Source organism: Canis lupus, chromosome 6 (genome assembly GCF_011100685.1).
Source record: "Canis lupus familiaris isolate Mischka breed German Shepherd chromosome 6, alternate assembly UU_Cfam_GSD_1.0, whole genome shotgun sequence".
In the NCBI taxonomy this organism is placed as follows: domain Eukaryota; kingdom Metazoa; phylum Chordata; class Mammalia; order Carnivora; family Canidae; genus Canis; species Canis lupus.
In genome coordinates, this window is record NC_049227.1 from 55253112 (window position 1) to 55271580 (window position 18469).

At 34.8% G+C, this 18469-nt stretch overlaps 1 protein-coding gene across 6 annotated transcripts in view; it reads right to left on the bottom strand.

Moving 5' to 3' along the window:
• The window catches only part of ABCD3 (ATP binding cassette subfamily D member 3), a 76645-nt gene that overhangs the window by 18777 nt on the left and 39399 nt on the right, over positions 1 to 18469 (bottom strand). For 5 of the 6 annotated variants that reach the window (XR_005361199.1, XM_038541293.1, XM_038541291.1 and 2 more), the window contains 12 exons: positions 18232 to 18301; positions 16837 to 16934; positions 16372 to 16495; positions 14192 to 14248; positions 11853 to 11995; positions 8759 to 8828; positions 6313 to 6382; positions 6126 to 6223; positions 5920 to 6011; positions 5398 to 5489; positions 5241 to 5316; positions 5049 to 5112 (listed from right to left, as the gene is read on the bottom strand). Coding sequence is in view for 5 of the 6 variants with exons in the window: in XM_038541293.1 (XP_038397221.1) it covers positions 5049 to 5112; positions 5241 to 5316; positions 5398 to 5489; positions 5920 to 6011; positions 6126 to 6223; positions 6313 to 6382; positions 8759 to 8828; positions 11853 to 11995; positions 14192 to 14248; positions 16372 to 16495; positions 16837 to 16934; positions 18232 to 18301 (1054 nt within the window). In the remaining variant the exon portion in view is untranslated. The remainder of the gene's footprint in view (positions 1 to 5048; positions 5113 to 5240; positions 5317 to 5397; positions 5490 to 5919; positions 6012 to 6125; positions 6224 to 6312; positions 6383 to 8758; positions 8829 to 11852; positions 11996 to 14191; positions 14249 to 16371; positions 16496 to 16836; positions 16935 to 18231; positions 18302 to 18469) is intronic. The other variant, XM_038541292.1, reaches the window with a different exon arrangement.

Sequence of the window (18469 nt, forward strand, 5' to 3'; positions counted from 1 at the left end):
AACGGAAGACAGTATATATGGCTGACATTAGCAAAAAGCATAGTAGTAGGGGACGATTTAATTAACAGCCCTGAACATTATGAGCTCCTAAGGACATCATTATTATAATAAAGTAACACTATTATATATAATCAGAAGTATTCACTATATTCAGTTTCACAGAAAATGGTAATAAGTCCATCAAATAAATCCATAAAAAAGATTCTTTAAAATAATTTCTCAGAAAAAGGGACAGTTCTTTTTGCTGGAAAAATCATTCCATATAGTTCATATGAAACACTGAGGTTCATACGATGTGCTTTTTTATTACGGATCAGTTAGGGCAGCCCGGGTGGCTCAGCAGTTTAGCGCTGCCTTCAGCCCAGGGCCTGATCCTGGAGACCCAGGATCGAGTCCCATGTTAGGCTCCCTGCATGGAACCTGCTTCTCCCTCTGTCTGTGCCTCTGCCCCTCTCTCTCTCTCTCTCTCTCTCTCTTTCTCATGAATTAAATATATATATATATATATATATATATAATCAGTTATATGGTAGGCTAGTAATTCTCAACCTTTTTTAGAAGTTTTTTTTTTTTCCTAAGATTTATTTGAGAGTGAGTAAGAAAGAGAGCTGAGGGAGGGACAGAGGGAGGAGAGAGAGAGTCTCAAGCAAAACTCCCCACTGAGTCTGGAACCCAACACAAGTCTGGATCATGACCTGAGTCAAAATCATGAGTTGGCCGCCCAATCGACTGAGCCACCCAAGTGCTCAGAAGCTCATTCTTTTTTTTTTTTTTTGTGGTATTATATATAAACATAACATAAAATAATCCCTTTATAACATAAAATTTACTCCTTTCAACCATTAAAAAAAATTTTTTTTAAAGACTTTATTTATTTATTCATGAAAGACACACAGAGAGAGAGGCAGAGACACAGGGAGAGGGAGAAGCAGGCTCCATGCAGGGAGCCTGATGTGGGACTTGATCCCGGGACTCCAGGATCACGCCCTGGGCCAAAGGCAGGCGCTAAACCGTTGAGCCACGCAGGGATTCCCCATTAAAAAATTTTTTGTGGCAAAGTGTACATAACATAAAATGTACTCTTTTAACTATTTCTTAGTAAACAATTCAGTGATACTAAGTTCATTTACAGTGTTGTGCAACCATCACCACTAACTATCTCCAGGACTCTTTCATCGTAACAAATAGAAACTCTATACTCATTAAACAATAAATCCTCATTCCTTCCTCTCCCCAGCCCCTGGTAACTACTATTCTACTTTATGAGCGTGACTATTCTGGGGACTTCATACAAGTGGAGTCATACAATAGTTGCCCTTTTGTGTCTAGCTTATTTCACTTAGCTTGATAATGTCTTCAAGGTTCATCCATGCTATGGCATGTGTCAGAATTTCATTCATTTTCAAGGCTGATAACTACTATTCTACTTTATGAGTGTGACTATTCTGGGGACTTCATACAAGTGGAGTCATACAATAGTTGCCCTTTTGTGTCTAGCTTATTTCACTTAGCTTGATAATGTCTTCAAGGTTCATCCATGCTGTGGCATGTGTCAGAATTTCATTCATTTTCAAGGCTGAATACTCTTCCATTGTATGTATAGACCACATTTTGTTTATCCTTCCATTCTCTTCTGTCACTTCCACCTTTGGCCGCCCAACCAACTGATCCACCTAAGTGCCCAGTAGCTCATTCTTTTTTTTTTTTTTTATTGTGATATTATATATAACATAACATAAAAATAACCCATTTATAACATGGACTTTACTCCTTTAAACCATTAAGATTTATTTATTCATGAGCGACAGAGAGGCAGAGACATAGGCAGAGGGAGAAGCAGGCTTCCTGCAAGGAGTCCGATGGGGACTTGATCCCAGGACCTCAGGATCATGACCTGAGCCAAAGGCAGATGTGCTCAACAACTTACACCCTAGTGCCCCGAAAATTAAGTTCTTAATAACACTGTATCATTGAGGTTCCTGGACTGGTTTAATGGGGCAACAGATGCATTGTACCATTACTTTTTCTTTCAATGTTTCAAGTTTTATTTAAATGTTAATTAACATAGTATAATATTAGTTTCAGGAGTAGAATCCAGTGATTCATCACTTACATATGGCACCCAGTATTTATCACAAGTGCCCTCATTAATACCCTCACCCATTTGGTCCATTCCCCTACCCACCTCCCCTCCAGCAACCCTCAGTTTGTTCTCTATAGTTAAGAGGTTTTGTTTTTTTTTTATGGTTTGCCTCACTCTTTTTTTCCCCTTTCCCCTAGGTCATCTGTTTTGTTTCTTACATTCCACATATGACGTACCACATTATATTTACAAATTAAAATATTCCCCAGATAAAAGACTTTTTGATAAATTCAACTTATGAATTTACCTCAAGAAGTCATCAAAAATAGCTCTATACATAACATGATTTAAGAGATTATACAAAAATATGCTGCTTATGAAGATTCACAGGCTTCTTCAAATATTATAAATGTGCCTTACTTTAAACATAAAAATTTGAGTAACTTACAAAGTACTATTTTAACACCCACATTATAACCCACAAGTCATTAATCTCTTAGGATTTCCTCAGTTCTACATCTAGATAGATAGATATGTCTGTGCTGGGGGAGTTCATAAAGAAATGAGGTATAAAATGTCCAATCTCAAAGAAGTTTATATTGTTACTATGTAAAAACAAAAGACAAAATGATCATAAAAGCATTAAATATTTATTTTCTGGTGGCCACGTCTGTTTTGTTATGCCCCTTTCAGGTGAAAAATTCTTATTTTCAAATAAGACAAATGGGTAGAAAATAATTGAAGGTTACACAGAACTGAAGGATGTGTATAAAGGAAGGCTATGCTATGAAAAATGACAGAAAGACAGAATAAATGGGAAAAGGCCAAGTGTAACTTAAAATACCTTGAGTCAGAAAGAGACAAAAGAGGAATTCATTACAGAAGACCCAAAGAACAAAAGTCAAAGAAACAGCTTCCATTGGAAGAGAAGACAAAATAAGAATCAACAGGATAGACAACAGGTGGTACAGAATATGGTCACCAAGTAAAAAACTTGAACAAGTAGGGGCCTAACTAGGGACTCAAAAATAGGACTTTCCAACTGAAACCAAAGTAAGAGCAAGAAAATGAAGTGTCTGAGACTAAGAGAGTGCAGTTAGAGGGACTGATGGTAAAAGTATATGAAATCCAAACATAAGGGCTTTAAAAGAAAGAGCTTCTGGATAGGAAAGTGACAACTTGGGCAGCCCTGGTGGCCCAGCGGTTTAGTGCTGTCTTCAGCCCAGGGCCTGATCCTGGAGACCTGGGATCGAGTCCCACGTCAGGCTCCCTGCATGGAGCCTGCTTCTCCCTCTGCCTGTATCTCAGCCTCTTTCTCTCTCTCGCTCTCTTTCATGAATAAATAAAAATCTTTTTTTAAAAAAAAAAAAAGGAAAGTGACTTCAGTGACAGGTGACAAAGTAATATCACAGCCTATAATTATCTTATCTGTTCTATGCAACTGTGCATACAGATCCCAAAGAACCTCTTATCACAATGCTTAAGCCATGTATACATCTGCACAGTTAGTGCAATCTATTTCTTCATATAGACTGAATGAGGGAAAGTGTGGGAAGGGCCGAGAGGATTGTTCACTGAAGAAATCCCATGGCCCCTTTCCTCCTGGGGTAATTAATGGCAATAAAGGAGCTACTGAAAATCTAACAAAGATGGGGCTCTGAGCTCTGCTTTATTCCCTGAAATCAAGCCTGGTGGGTGGCCACCTACTGTGCCAAGGGACCACACCAAAATGAGTAGAGCACCTAGGGTTAAATGAGACAACACTTCTGCAATACCTGGAGTCATTCAATATTTATCAACTATATTTACATTTCCTCTACATAGTCTTGTTTCCTAGCTTGAAGATAAATATGGTAATATATAATACACATTGTCAAATTAAGTTCAAAGTACTCTGCATAACTAACATTTTTCATTTTTAGAGTTTCTTAAAAAGAAAAGTGGAGATGTCCTTAAAAATTTAATTACTAAGAATAACAAAATTGAAGACTTGCCTAAGATTATAACAATTTAGAAACAAATCCAATAATTATACTTATTTTTAAACTATCAGACAACATTGCTAAAGTTAAAGCAGTTGAAAAGAATCTTTACATACAACACAAATTATAGAAGGCCACAGAGGCATGGAAAGAGGAATTCTAGAGCTGTGCTGTGCCATTTGGTAACCACTAGTCAGTCACATGTAGCTATTTACAATCTAATTAAAATTAAATTTCAAGTGTGACTACTATAATGAACAAAAGCACTGCAGACAATTCTACTGAACAGTGCTGTTCTAAAGAAGTGGTAGCTAGCCTTGGGGAGACAGCCTACATGGTAGGAATCTGTTACTAAGCAACCAGATTTTCTGAACTATTCATAAAGTCATAATAGACATATATTCTAATAGTAACCCTTAGGCCTGGGAGTGTCTTATAAATCACACAAAAATACTCTTCTTTTGCTTTTTCTTTTTAATTGAGTCTGCCATGTTCCCATTTGATTAACTAACTCTACTGAATCAGCGCCACTCTTCACTTGGCATGTTACTGCAGCGCTACTATGCTGCTCTTCCACAGTTTCCAGTAATAATAGAGTCTATATTTGGTTCGTGTAGGTACAGATCCTCCTGCACAGTCAAAACAATGCCTAACCATAATTTTTTTCAACTTAGAGACTAAAATTACATTGCATGTTTAAATATTCATTTCTCACTGGGGATTACAATCAACTATATTTTCTGTGGCTTTCTTGAGACAGACTGTATTTTTTTTTAAATGTTTGACAGTAGTATCTGAAACTTTAAAGTCCTAACAGTTAAGAAAAATTGATTTCTAAGTGTTTCAAAGACTTACTTTTTAAAACAATTTTGTGGATTTAGAGACTAAGTCAAGCCTTATAGTTATTTTACATATTCAGACAAAATTTTCATTTCATATTCTGAATCTGATCTAAGCTTTTATAAGATCATTTAAAAACTTACTTCAAAATTTAGGTCACGGATCAAGATATCTCCATTTGGCGTTGCTAATGGAACATGATCAAATCTACAGAGGAAATTGATTAAAAAAATTACAATTTTATATTAAACACTAAGCAAATGTAGCTGAAAGAGAATGGCTATTATGCGATTTAAGAAATGTTTATGATGCTAAAGAACTTTTCCTATACATACTTTATAATGTTATCAGCATTGATGATTTCTCCAGCACCAGGTATCAAGGGAATGAAGTGTGCTCCTTCTTCAATACCTTAAGTGGAAAACAAGTATTAAAGCATCACATTATGTCAGTCAAAACTTAAACTATGTGACCTAGTGCATTCATATTTACCCCTTTCCTGTTGCGAGACCATTGTGCGTTCATATTTGCCTTGATTTAAATCCTTTAGTACTTGCATTAATTCTGTAATCCGAGCAGTAAAACTGCAATTAAAAAAAAAGTCATAATGAAAATTCCAAAGGCCATCTTTCATTACTATTTTTAATATTTATTTGAAAAGTAACTGACATGTAACATTGTACAAGTTCAAAACTTTCATTCAAACTTAACTGAAATTTCTAAAATTATAATTTAGTATAACTATATACTAAGTATATACTCCGTATAACTAACTATATACTAAGCAAGACAGCTTGGTGGAGGCTCCAAACAGCTGAGCTGTCTTAAGGAAACATGAAAAGTTCACTCTCAGAGAAAAATGTTCCTTAATTTTCCTATCAAAATGTGCTTGAGGAGCAGGAAATGGGGCTTCAGTTGCCCCTTATTTTAACCTCAACTGGGCACAATCATTAAGTATGACATATTTTTAAAACTTATTTTCTGCAATTACTCAGTATTACTAATCTTACTTACCCAGCCAATCTAGTCATTTCACGGCCAGCCAAAACTATCCGACCCAGAGCTTGAGACATTCGCAAAAGCATTCTTCCACTTTGGTAGTAATCCTTAAATAGAAATAAATACTCGTTTTCACTTATATTTCTAAGATTAAAAATTAGCTTTTATTTGTTTTTAAATTTCAATTTCAATTTATTATGGCTATGATTACAATACTTTACCTCTAGAAGTTCTGAATGTGTACTCTTGAGGTGTCGAGGATGAGACAAATCTAGAAAAGGACGACTTACAACTAGGTAACCAACAACAGTGGCAAGATCTGAAACAAAACAGTTAACATTTAATCATTAACAACACTTCACTTTCTCCACAAATTTCATTCCACTACCTTTTTTAAAGCATACTTACATTTGGCAACTATGCTATCAATGAAGCCCATAGAAAACCGAAACAAAATGAAATTATGGAGATGCTCCACCTGGTAGAAAGAAAATACAAAATAACATATATTATGTATGCACATAAAAATATGAATCTACCCTGAAAAAAACTGCATGATTTATTCCATAAATATTTACCGAAAATTTAAAAATTATATAATTTATTCCATAAATATCACCTATGATTTCTGATTATATGTATGTCACATTTCATGCACAATACTATCACAGAGCAGATGCCAAATACTTTATGAAACCATTTTTATGCAAATGAATTGAAATTACATATAAATGTTAATTTGGTATTATCCACATATAATATTGTATTCCCAATATTGTCAGATATATACGTGTTAAAATTGATCAATAATCAAAACAATAAAACAGAAGGATAAGCTAATTTAGGTAAAATACTAGCTGTCTAGATTGGCACTTAGTGTTTTGGTTTAGCTGGAAACATCTGGTCTATGCTTTCTCTAAGAATCATATTACACTCGATCTGAACCAAGTGCCAATGTCATCCATGCTATACAGCCCTGGTCTGTAGCTTTAATCAATCACACACTACCTCAAAATTGTAAGTCTAAAAATGTTCTCAAATTTTCCATCTATCAGATTATTCAAAGCTCTGCATGATCTGGCACTGGACTCTATCTTAAACTTCATCTGCTTCTATGTTGTTCCTTTTCACTGAGCTCCAGAAATACTGGCTCCTCAAACATGGTCCTGTCTTAAGGCTTTCCTCTTGTTTTGCCCTCTGCCAGGAATATTGTTGTCCTAGATATTTCTATTTTGTGACTAATTTCCTCATTCCATGCGGGTTTCTGATAAAATGTCACTTCAGGACCAACCTTCTTGCCATCCTACCTAAAGTATCTAGGCAACCACCGCCACCACATTGTACCATTTCATCCCATTTTATTCTTGGTCACAGAATTCACTACTATCCAGAACCATATAAAATATTGTTATTTATCGTCTCTCCTCTACTAAAATATGAGTTTTCTGAGTAGAGGGTGGCATCCTCTATCTTTTGCAAAAGGACAATGACTGAAACATTTATTCAATGAATGCAACATATTACATGCTGTGCTCAATGCTGAAGGTACAATAATGAATAAAATAGACAAAGTCCCTGAACTCATGGAGTTTACACTTGGAGACAAGTGTAAACAAGTGAGACAAATGTTTGTACATAAGATAATTATAAATTGCATTAAATTGGGAAGTAACTGGTGGAAGCCATTTCAGACAGACTAACCAGAGAAAGCAAGGCCACAGTAAGTTAACTTTTGGGCTAAAATCTAAAGGAAAAGAATAAGCAAGCCATATAAAGAGTGAGCTGATCAACCGCAGTTCTCTGGAAAAATTACCTTAAGTGCATTTTATCAGTGAGCACTATCAGAGTTCAGTCATGTCAAATATAAGTAAGACAAAAATCCAATTTCTAAAAGAATTTACTTTTTTAAAGGTTTATCTATTCTAGAAAGGGAGAGGAAGAGACAGAGAGAGACTCTTCCAAGCAGACTCCCTCTTGAGCACAGAGTCCCAATGTGCTGCTCAATCCCAAAACCTATGAGATCATGACCTGAGCCAAAACCAAGAGTTAGACACTCACCCAACCGAACCACCCAGGCACCCCTGAAATAATTTTAAATGACAATTTCTCTAACCTTTTTAAATCACCTCAAATGTATTTTTAGTTTCACAAACTTCCACTACAATGTAAGCTCTTTAGAGGAAGGATTTTCATAGGTTATGTCCACTATTATTATTACTAGAACCTGGAATAAGCTCAGGCATCTAGATGGCACTCAATATCTTTGGAATGAAGTAATGAAATTACTTGAATTCAAATTTTCCAATTACTTGAATTCAAATTTTCCAAATCGCAAGAAAATAAAAACTGATTTATGTATAGTTCTTAAAATATACAATATACAAGTTCTTTACGTAGAGTATATGACTACTTTTGAATGTCAATACAGACCATAACGTCTGAAACGCCTAAACTATATATGTATAATCTTGTCTTTTATAGAAATAATTTGCTGGCCCCTATTCTAAATAATAATTACCATAGTATCTTCAAGAATGCTACAGAAACAAAAACAAAATGCTACAAAACAAAACATCACTAAATAAAACTACTAAGCAACCTCTAAAACTACACTGACAATTGCTTTAACAAATCAATCTATTTTTGTAGCTGGGAAACTTTATATACTGATATGATAATTTTTATTCTTTTATTTTTTATGAAAATACAGTATAAAAATACTTCATAGTTATTTAAAAATAAGTATCTTAAAGATTTAAGATATATACCTATATAGGTATATATAGATACAGATCAACATAAGCAAAAAAAAAATCTTTCTATAACTTCATGAGCCTGAAGCATATTATCTTACCAGTTTTCGGAAGACTGAGTGGATTGTCTGCTTTTCTCTCTTATTCCCATTGTAAAAGGCAATTTCTTCACTATTAAAGAAAATAATTTAGTAATTAATTTTAATATTACCAATGCCTGAAAAGTATTTGATGACGGAATATTTTATTTAAATCGACACTTAAGACTATAAGCTTAATGGGTATGTCTGGCCACAGTCCTGTCTGTACTTGAGACCCTGCTCCTAGCTCAGCTGATTAGAGAGCAAAGGAATACACACCTAACTGGATCACAGACCGAACAGCAGCCATATGCTGCATATACAAGTTACGTAGCCTGGTTGGAAAAGATGTGCTGGGCTAGTTCTCAGAAATTTAATTAATTTAATTTCTTTAATAAGAAATAAGAAGGAAGTTGCTATGACATATAGGAAGGCAGGGCTGGGATAGCCATTATAGACGACAAATGGAGTACAGATCCTACAGGAGGGAGAGGAGAAAACAATAGCTAAGAGAAGCTACAGAGTGATGCCATGACATACAGCTTTTGAAAGACTAAAAAGCAAACCAAGTCCGAACAACCTCACAATGCCGGCTTCCTAGGAGCCCTGGCTGCACAGTCGTTATTATGCCGGGAATCCACCATACCCTCACAACAACTTCCCTTTTCTTGAGCTGGCCTGAATGGCCCCATAAGGACCACAAGAATCCTGACTAGAAGAAAAAGGGCATTCGTACAGATGAAGAAAGGTTCAGTGTAGTTAAGAAAAGTCTGTCAAAGTCATACAGCTAGCAAGTTAGGCAGCTGAGACTGTAACTCATATCTGACTCTAAAGTCTAGTCTTTCCACTCCCTATTCAGTATGATGTAAACATTCCTAGAAAAATAATTCTTACAGCAAAGTAAAGATTTACATAGGAATCTAGGGGGTATAGTTTAAAAAGCCTTCGATAAACACCTAATACTTCTTTAAAGTCTCTTTTAAATATGTGAATTTTATAGTCTAATCCAAAATGTACCTGCATTTTTTTCCATTATGTGAATTTTATAGTCTAATCCAAAATGTACCTGCATATGTGAATTTTAAAAAAATATGTGAATTTTACAGTCTAATCCAAAATGTACCTGCATTTTTTTCCATTATAAAAAAAAAAGGTAGCTCTTGCCACAACCCCTTCAAGCAAAATTAACTTTTTTTTTTTAGATTTTATCTATTGATGACACACACAGAGAGAGGCAGAGACACAGAGAGAGAAGCAGGCCCCATGGAGGGAGCCCGATGTGGGACTCAATCCCAGGGCTCCAGGATCACGCCCTGGGCAGAAGGCAGGCGCTAAACCACCCAGGTGTCCCACAAAATTAACTTTGTATAAAGATGAATCATGTTTGACTTGTGTTTCACTATTTCCTTGGCAGGATAATATAGAGCCCCAGGGTATCAGAATCCCAATTTAAGCAACAATTCCATACCTATAATTACTTTTCTCTTGTCCTCCTACCTCCTCTGCACATATGAGTATCTTCCTATGGAGGAAGAGGAGGTGAGCATTCTACTTCTGACTCATTTAGCTCCATACGATCTTAAAGGGTAAAAACATCCCAGAACACTATGGCTGCCTATCTACCACAACTTTCTTCCTAAGTAAGAGAGCTCCAATTTCCTTAGTTATCCATCTATACTTTCCTATGCACCCAAATGGTTTAGGAATGGAACCTTATCTATAAGGAATGAGTTCCATTTGGTTCCTGCCCCTAAAGAAATGGCCTGTTTTTATTTCAGCATTTGTTACAGGGGAGGACTAATGAGATCTGGAACTGCTTTTGCTATCTTGTGATCACAAGAAAAATTAGGTTGAGGAAGGGGCAACATACAAAAGACGGCTGAGCCAGGAGAACATCAAAGAGCCAGAGCCCTGATCCTGTTGTGCCTGGAATGGGGCTATCTAAGAGTTCTTATGTCAAGTACTAAATGTGCTTATTGTTATAGCTACCTGAGTCAGGGTTTTCTGTTTCTCACAAAAGAACGCATTCTAGCTGATACCATCTTTGATTCACTTGGCAAATCATCTCTCTGCACAACCAACCGTCTATTCTTCCACATACCTACAGCACAACACTCTGTTTAAAATTGGTACCATTTTAGCAATACAAGGAAATAAAGGAAGAAGGAACCGTTAAAAGAGTAATCTGAGTAATTTTGTAAATGCTTTACATACTAAATAAAGATTAGGACCCTTAAAATGACTTAAGGTTTATAGAGCAACACATGAGAAAATTTACTGAGTACCTATTACATATCAAAACCTTTGCTGGAAGCTTTGTATATTATCTCATATTTAATCCTCAAGATAGTACTATACTCTCCATTATAAACAAGATAAGTGAAGCTATAACTAACTTGCCAAGGTCATATTATATATAATTGATAAGTGGAGGAGGCATATTCTGAAACTAGTCAGGCTGGCTCCAAAGCCTAATACTTTTTCTTCCTATTTTGGAAAATGCCTGGAAAATAGGTAGAGATACATTTAGGGAGACTGAATTACTGAATTAGTATTCCATATATAGTCTCAAAATAAAAGTGTTTGTGGATAAATTGAGACAGGTTTTCATTTGAAGAAGTATTATAAGTAAATTTTTTAAAAAAGATTTTATGTATTTATTCATGAGAGACACAGAGAGAGAGAGGCAGAGACATAGGCCGAGGGAGAAGCAGGCTCCATGCAGTGAGCCCAAAGGGAGACCAGATCACACCCTGAGGGGAGGGCAGACGCTCAACTGTTGAGCCACTCAGGGTTCCCTGTAAGTAAATTTGAATTTGAATTGAACTTTGAGTGTGTTTAAAGTGAAATCAACAGAAAATTAGTCAATAAAAGATATGAAGAGGTGAACCAGGGATACTACACAGTTGAAAATGAGAGAGAAATGCTGAGGATTACTAATCTATAAAACTGGTATTCTTCATAATGTGTTATTCAAAAGAGGTAAATACAGACACACACACAAATACAAATTTGTAAGAGTGCCTACCAGACTTTGTGGAGTTAAGTTATATGACAACAATATCCATAAAAAACAAATTTTTAGTACACCTAAATTTAATACATTTCTCCTTACCTGTTTGTGATGAGCCGGGAATTAACAAATCTATACTCTCCTTCATACTTTTGCTCAGTTATTGTCATCTTACCAATGGGTCTTCTAAGTCGAGTTAGGAATAGCCCAGAAACAATCAAGTAGGCCATCATACTTGTTGGGCCCTATTATTTTTGGAAGAGAATATACGAAGTTCAAGGATATCATAATAAATTCACTGGATGCAACATGCATAATTTCTATCATCAGCTCCAGTGACTTTGAGAGAAATTGCTCTTTTGGCTACTTTTTCCCCCTTATTTCTTTTTTGAGAAAATACACACTGGGCCTTCATGTTTTTAACTACTCACCTATTCTGTTCCTTCTTCAACACGGTAGCTCATCCCCAGCTTTCCTGAAATTGCCTACCTAAAAACTCCTCATTGTAGTCCTCATTCTTCCTATGGCATCTAAAACTCTTGATGGAACGCTTCCTGATATTCCCTTAAGATTCCACAAAAACTCTCAGATCTCTCTCTCTCTTTTTTTTTTTTTTTCCTTCTGTTGGAATGTTAATATTCCCTGAGGTTTCTTTTTTTTTCCCCCCTGAGGTTTCATCCTTAAATCTTTTCTCCCAAATTTTTATCTCTACCCCCATCACTCTTAAGAATCTAAGGTAGCATTTCCAAGTAAATACCATATACCTTCACCTCACTATTCTGTAGGGCCTCAATCTAAAGTCCCCCAGATAAGCTCTACCTGCTTTTCCCTTCTTACATTTTGTTTGCAGCTGCCATAACTTCTAACTTGGTGAGTAACTTCATCATTAACTAACCGAAGCGAGAAACTTTTAAGTTTACCTCTCTGAGCTTATCACAAGCACTTCCCTCACTCCTTCTATATCCTAGGATCTGTCATACTAAAACTATTTCCTGAACGTGCCATTCAATGAAGTGCTCTGAAAGCTCGACATATCTAACAGATAACTCATCCTCCTCAGAGCAGCTCAAATATCACCTCCAGTTCTTCAGACACAAAATATTATAACTTCTGTTACTACTGTACTTATCACTCTGCATAATAACTGCCTGAATACCTATTCCTTCACTCGATTATAAACCTTTTTCAGCTGGAACTGTGTCTTATTTTTTTTTATCCCCACTACCTAGTACAATAAATGTGGACTATAATTTGTATTCAATATTTTTTAATTAAATATGATTGATCTGATGCATTCAACAATCAATGCAAGAGTGGGCAAAGGAGAGAACTAAAACAGTTTCTACCTTTGAGAAATGCAGAATCAGATAACAGGAATACATGGAGAGGTATTTAGGTATTATAAAAATGTAGTAAGTACCATAAAAATACTGCAGCACAGAGACAGGAGGGATTAGGCCTATTCACTTGCTTATAGTAAAGATTTTTTTTTTTTTAATTTATTCATTCATGAGAGACATAGACAGAGAAAGAGAGGCAGAGACACAGGCAGAGGGAGAAGCAGGCTCCATGCAGGGGGCCCAACGTGGGACTGGATCCTGGGTCTCCAGGATCCCACCCTGGGCCTAAAGCGGTGCTAAACCACTGAGTCACCAGGGCTGCCCCTCACTTGCTTATAGTAAAAACAAGCCAGAAGAATAATTAAACCTGTATCACAGGGTTGCAAAAGTTTAGGAGGATAGATGAGAAAATTCAGATAAAAAACTACTCTCCCCGGTGTTCTGGAAAGTGGCAAAAACCACTGTATAAATTATGTATTAATCAACTACAAGATGTGTATGCATATGCATGTACATATATATATACACACAGAATAGTCACACTATCACATGGTCATGTAATAAGTATGTAACAGTAACAGCACATATTACATGACTAAAGTTATACTTCAATAAGGACACTCAGAGAAAGTTTAAACGTCATTCTTACCAACACAAATATTAGAGTGACAGGATAATAAGGCTCATGAGATAGTCAACCATTTATATTATTATAAACTTACATATTATGTTATAAACCAGTATAGCCACTCTAAAGGTATTTCTGATATTTTAACATTTATATTAAAATGGCTGCCTCCAAATCTCTTTTTAGACATTACTTTACAACAGTAAGAACATGAATGTTAAGGTTTAAGCACTTCTGGTTATTAATGCCACAAATTTTCCAAGTATCTACCTTAAGGAAAATTCAAACACCAAATTAGAGCACTTTTCAAGTCTCTAGTACAGTATTATTTTATAACTAGACTTTATTAGGTACATGAGATACATAAAAATTCCTACAAACAATCTGGCTATTTACAACACAGTACTATAGCAATTTAAAAGATAGATAGATAGATAGATAGATAGATAAACAGATTAAAAGATTAAACTTACCTGAGCTCCTATTGCACTTGTTAACTTGAAGATATACAAAACTATGTCTAAAAATGGCTGTAAATATTAGAAGGTAAAAAATTAAAAAGAAGATTGTGTAGACTGGTAGCTAATAAAACATGATAAATATAAAATGTCGTTCAACATTTAACATATAATGGTCAACATGCAGCATTCCCATCACATTTAATGTACTATAACAGTATATAAACAACAAACAACAAATACATAAAGGCAACAGTTCTTATTCTCACAAAACTTAAAATAGAGAGACCATAACCAATGTCTACTGACCATCAAGTGGGAAAAACATGTATCATTTTCCACCAACTAAGGTAGTTCTACTGTGATAATTAACCATTAGTAACTTAGTAACTTCTTAATGTAGTGTAAAGACACTGAATAAAAGGACCAGAGATGTAACCCCAAATCTAATACCAGCTTTTCTGGTTCCTATATACCTAAACCTATAAAACAAAAGGTCCTTCATGCTCGTACTATTGTCTAATTCTATTCAATATCCATATGTTGAAATAAATGAATGAGCCTATAATTTTCTGATATAAAACTCAAGCTTCTAGAACTAAAACAAGACATTAATATACTACTGCTCCTTACACAGAGACAACTCAAATGACATAAAAGTTTGTACATATTTTGAAGTGTTTTTCAAAAACCCCATATTATATTCATTCACTTTAAGTCTATAGCCACTCCTTTTTGTTGGCTGTTGTTAACCTCTTCTGTTTTGCCTTATAAATTACCAAGAAGCTAGACATACTTATAAACTTCAAGCACATTTAAAAGTTGACAAAAATGACTCATCATTTAAGTCACAGTTTATTTTTTTAAGTCACAGTTTAAATAATGAGATGTTAAAAACAGTAAATATACTGTAGTGCAGAGCACCACTAAAATTATTTTAAATTTTTCTCTATTGCCAATGTGATAAGATCTGAGCTATAGAGCTGCTCAAGTGCCAAGATGTAAAGAATACATAACAATGTCTACAGAATTACACAAAAATTTGTATATACAGTCCCCCACCCCTATATACACAGATAACTACAAAATGTGATAATGGGAGTAAAAGAAAGCTGAATTAATGAACAATTTATAGTTTTCAGAGTTCCTAGAGTATGGAATCAGTTAGTAAAGCCTTCTGGGTACCTGAGTAAAAAGTTTGGCATGAAGTGAAAAGACATCCTAGTAATGGGTCTGTCATGAGGGGGGAAGGTCTTATGGATACACAGCACTTTTCTAAGAATTGCCTGCCATCCCTCTATCCACATGGTTGAAGCAGTAGCATTCCTATTCTTACAATATGACCTGGCCCCTTGTATATCGTTCTTTTGACTACGAGTGGATATCTGGATCAAATGTGGCCAGACACAAGGATACTATAATTGGTCCACTTTGAGACAAACCCCCACTCCAGACCAAGAGCAGTCATGTCAATTAGAGTCGGAAATAGGGCATCTAGGATAAGAGGAGGAAATGCTAGGTGGATTATCTTGCAGGTGCCCTGTACATGTCCCAGACAAGACTGGAGGTGATGGCAAAGAAGAGGACTTAATAGGAAAACGATAGCAAAGCTGTAAAAGGTAGTGAGATAAGATAGTAAGATGAATAAGATCTGAAGAAATTGGCAGGAAGAAAACTGGTTAAAGCCCATCATCAGTCTCAAGAGCTTTGGCAATATTCGGAGGGGAAACAGTAATTAGAAAACTGAAATAAACTAGTATCTTATGAAAATTTGTTGACTATTATTCAAATGTTGTATTAGAATTAGAGATAATGAAGCACAGAAATGGACAGGAAGGAAAAAGTCCTAGCCTAGTGTTATGGATGTGGAACTGGAAACATAACTAGACGATCAATTTCTACCAACTGCCACAAGTTCACAGGTCAGGTGACAAAAATTTACATTTCTGTTGTTTTAGTGAAATCAGCCTGCAAAATTCATACAAAATCTTTGCAAGACAGTAAATTCTTAGGCACCTCCAAAAATAAGAGAAAATAACTGGAATCAAAACTATTATAACAAGTCTAATTCTCTTATAAAAGCACTTAGTATTTATATGCTATATGTCCATCAAATCAATTCTATATAAATTTGCTGAGATTCAAAACTCAACAAATTAGCAAATAATTTTTAAAAAGAAAATAAAGAAACTTACCTTACTAAGATTTGAATACAGATCAACTACGCTGTTACAAAACTTTTCCACATCTTGTGTAAGCAGCTGGTCTGGATTGGCTATTCTGTTGTCCAGATTACCCATTTTATAATATGTGAAAGCTCTAAAATAGATGTAAGAAAATAATTTAAAATTATTTTAAAAACAGTTCACATTCTAGCACACAGTACAAATTCAGAGAAACAGAAGTTAAGAGTTGAAAGAGGCCTTAAAGACTGTCCTTACTTTAGAGATAAGGAAGCAAGTCCAGAGAAGGAAGACTTGCAAATTAATCGAAGAGCCAGGATTAGAGTCTAAATTGCTAAGATCTTTCACAATGTGCTTCTGAGTCTAAGAGCAATTTCCTTGAACAACATATCCAATACAAAAGAAAGACTTCTATATCTCAATATCACAAGCATTTCTATTTAAGTATTTTTAACATAAAAATAGGTTATCACTTACTGGAGATACTCCTCATAGAGGTATTTAGTTAGTCTTACTCGAAAGCACAGTTTGAGCTCATTTAACCCAAACTTCAAGAAGTTATTCACTACAGAGATCTGAAACAAACAAACACATATTACTGGTTTTATTACATTTCTGCTTACAAAATTATAATTTATTTTTCTATCATTGCCTCTGTCCCGAAATCTATGATTTTTATAACTGATAGTCCAAATTGACATAATTCGGTTCTGTTTTACTCAGTTTACAAAGATACAAAGAGAACATGCTACACAAATGCAATTGGCTATATTATCCTGATACATTAAAACCTTTCTTGAAGCTTAGAGTATGTTAATATCATTAATTATGAGAAACAACTTGATACTTTTGTAAACAAACAAAAAGCCAAATCTGTCACCTTTGTATCCAATGTAAAGGAGCCCTGACATTTTTGTTTGTACCTTCTATTTCTTACTACAAACACTACACAACCCTAGACAATGAAATTCTACTTGCATTTGTTACAAAAATACTATAAATTTCATATCAACTAATACCATTTCCAGATTATTTCTAGAGTCACCTCTACTTCTCTTTTCCATCATTATATTAAAATTAATTATTCCATAGTTCCAAACTCACATTTACATAAATATTTTCTCAAGAAAATGCTGGTTGTTTATGGAATCTCAATCTTTTACTGATATCTACACTACTTATCTCAAGCTTTTTTTAAAGGTCTAAAAACCATATAACTATATCGTCAAGTTTTATTAAATATCTGACATTTTCTAAGTAGCTAGATTTTATAATCAAGCTTTTTTCTCCCTATTTATAATACAAAAATTCTTACAGTGGCAATAAAGAACCAAGCTAAAAATTATCACTTGTGATTTAAACCTAACACTGACCTTTATTTTTAATAAATTCAGATAATAAATCCCAATTTCACTGAAACTACATTAGTGGTTCAGTTACTATAACAGTTTATAGCCTCAAGCAATGGTTCTCAATCAGGGTGATTTTGCCACCATGTCTACCCCCATCTCCTAAGTCTCCCCTGGATATCTAGCTATGTCCTACATTTTGTTTGTCAAAACTGGGGGAGGACATTACTGCCATCAAGTGGGATGCTACTAAACATCAGACACCTTGGCCTAAAGGTGAGAATAAAATAACACATATGTACACATTCACATGTGTATACAATGAAACTGAACTCAACCTAATTAATGTTTACTATCTAGTATAAAGGTTTACATTGAAAAACTCTGCTATAAGTTACAAAACTAAAACTGAAATAGGAACTTAGTACCATAAATCTTTAAACTTAGGAAGCAAAAATATCTGAAGACTTTAGTAAGATCCAAATTTTTCCCTATATAAAGATTTTTAAGGAATTACACTTACGAGAGGCATGGCAGCGATGAAGTTGAATAAGTATCTCTTGAAATCTTTCCTGCTACGACCAATGATACCACTGCAAACCACCACATGCAATGCATTAGTTGCAAAAGAAGCAATATTTAACACTAAGAACACCTGTAAAGCTCTAAAATTACTCTTGGAAGTTTTTATTGACTCAAAAGAATCAATAAAAAAAAAGATGCTGAAAAACATTTTCTTGCAAAAACATGTTTCCAACTTT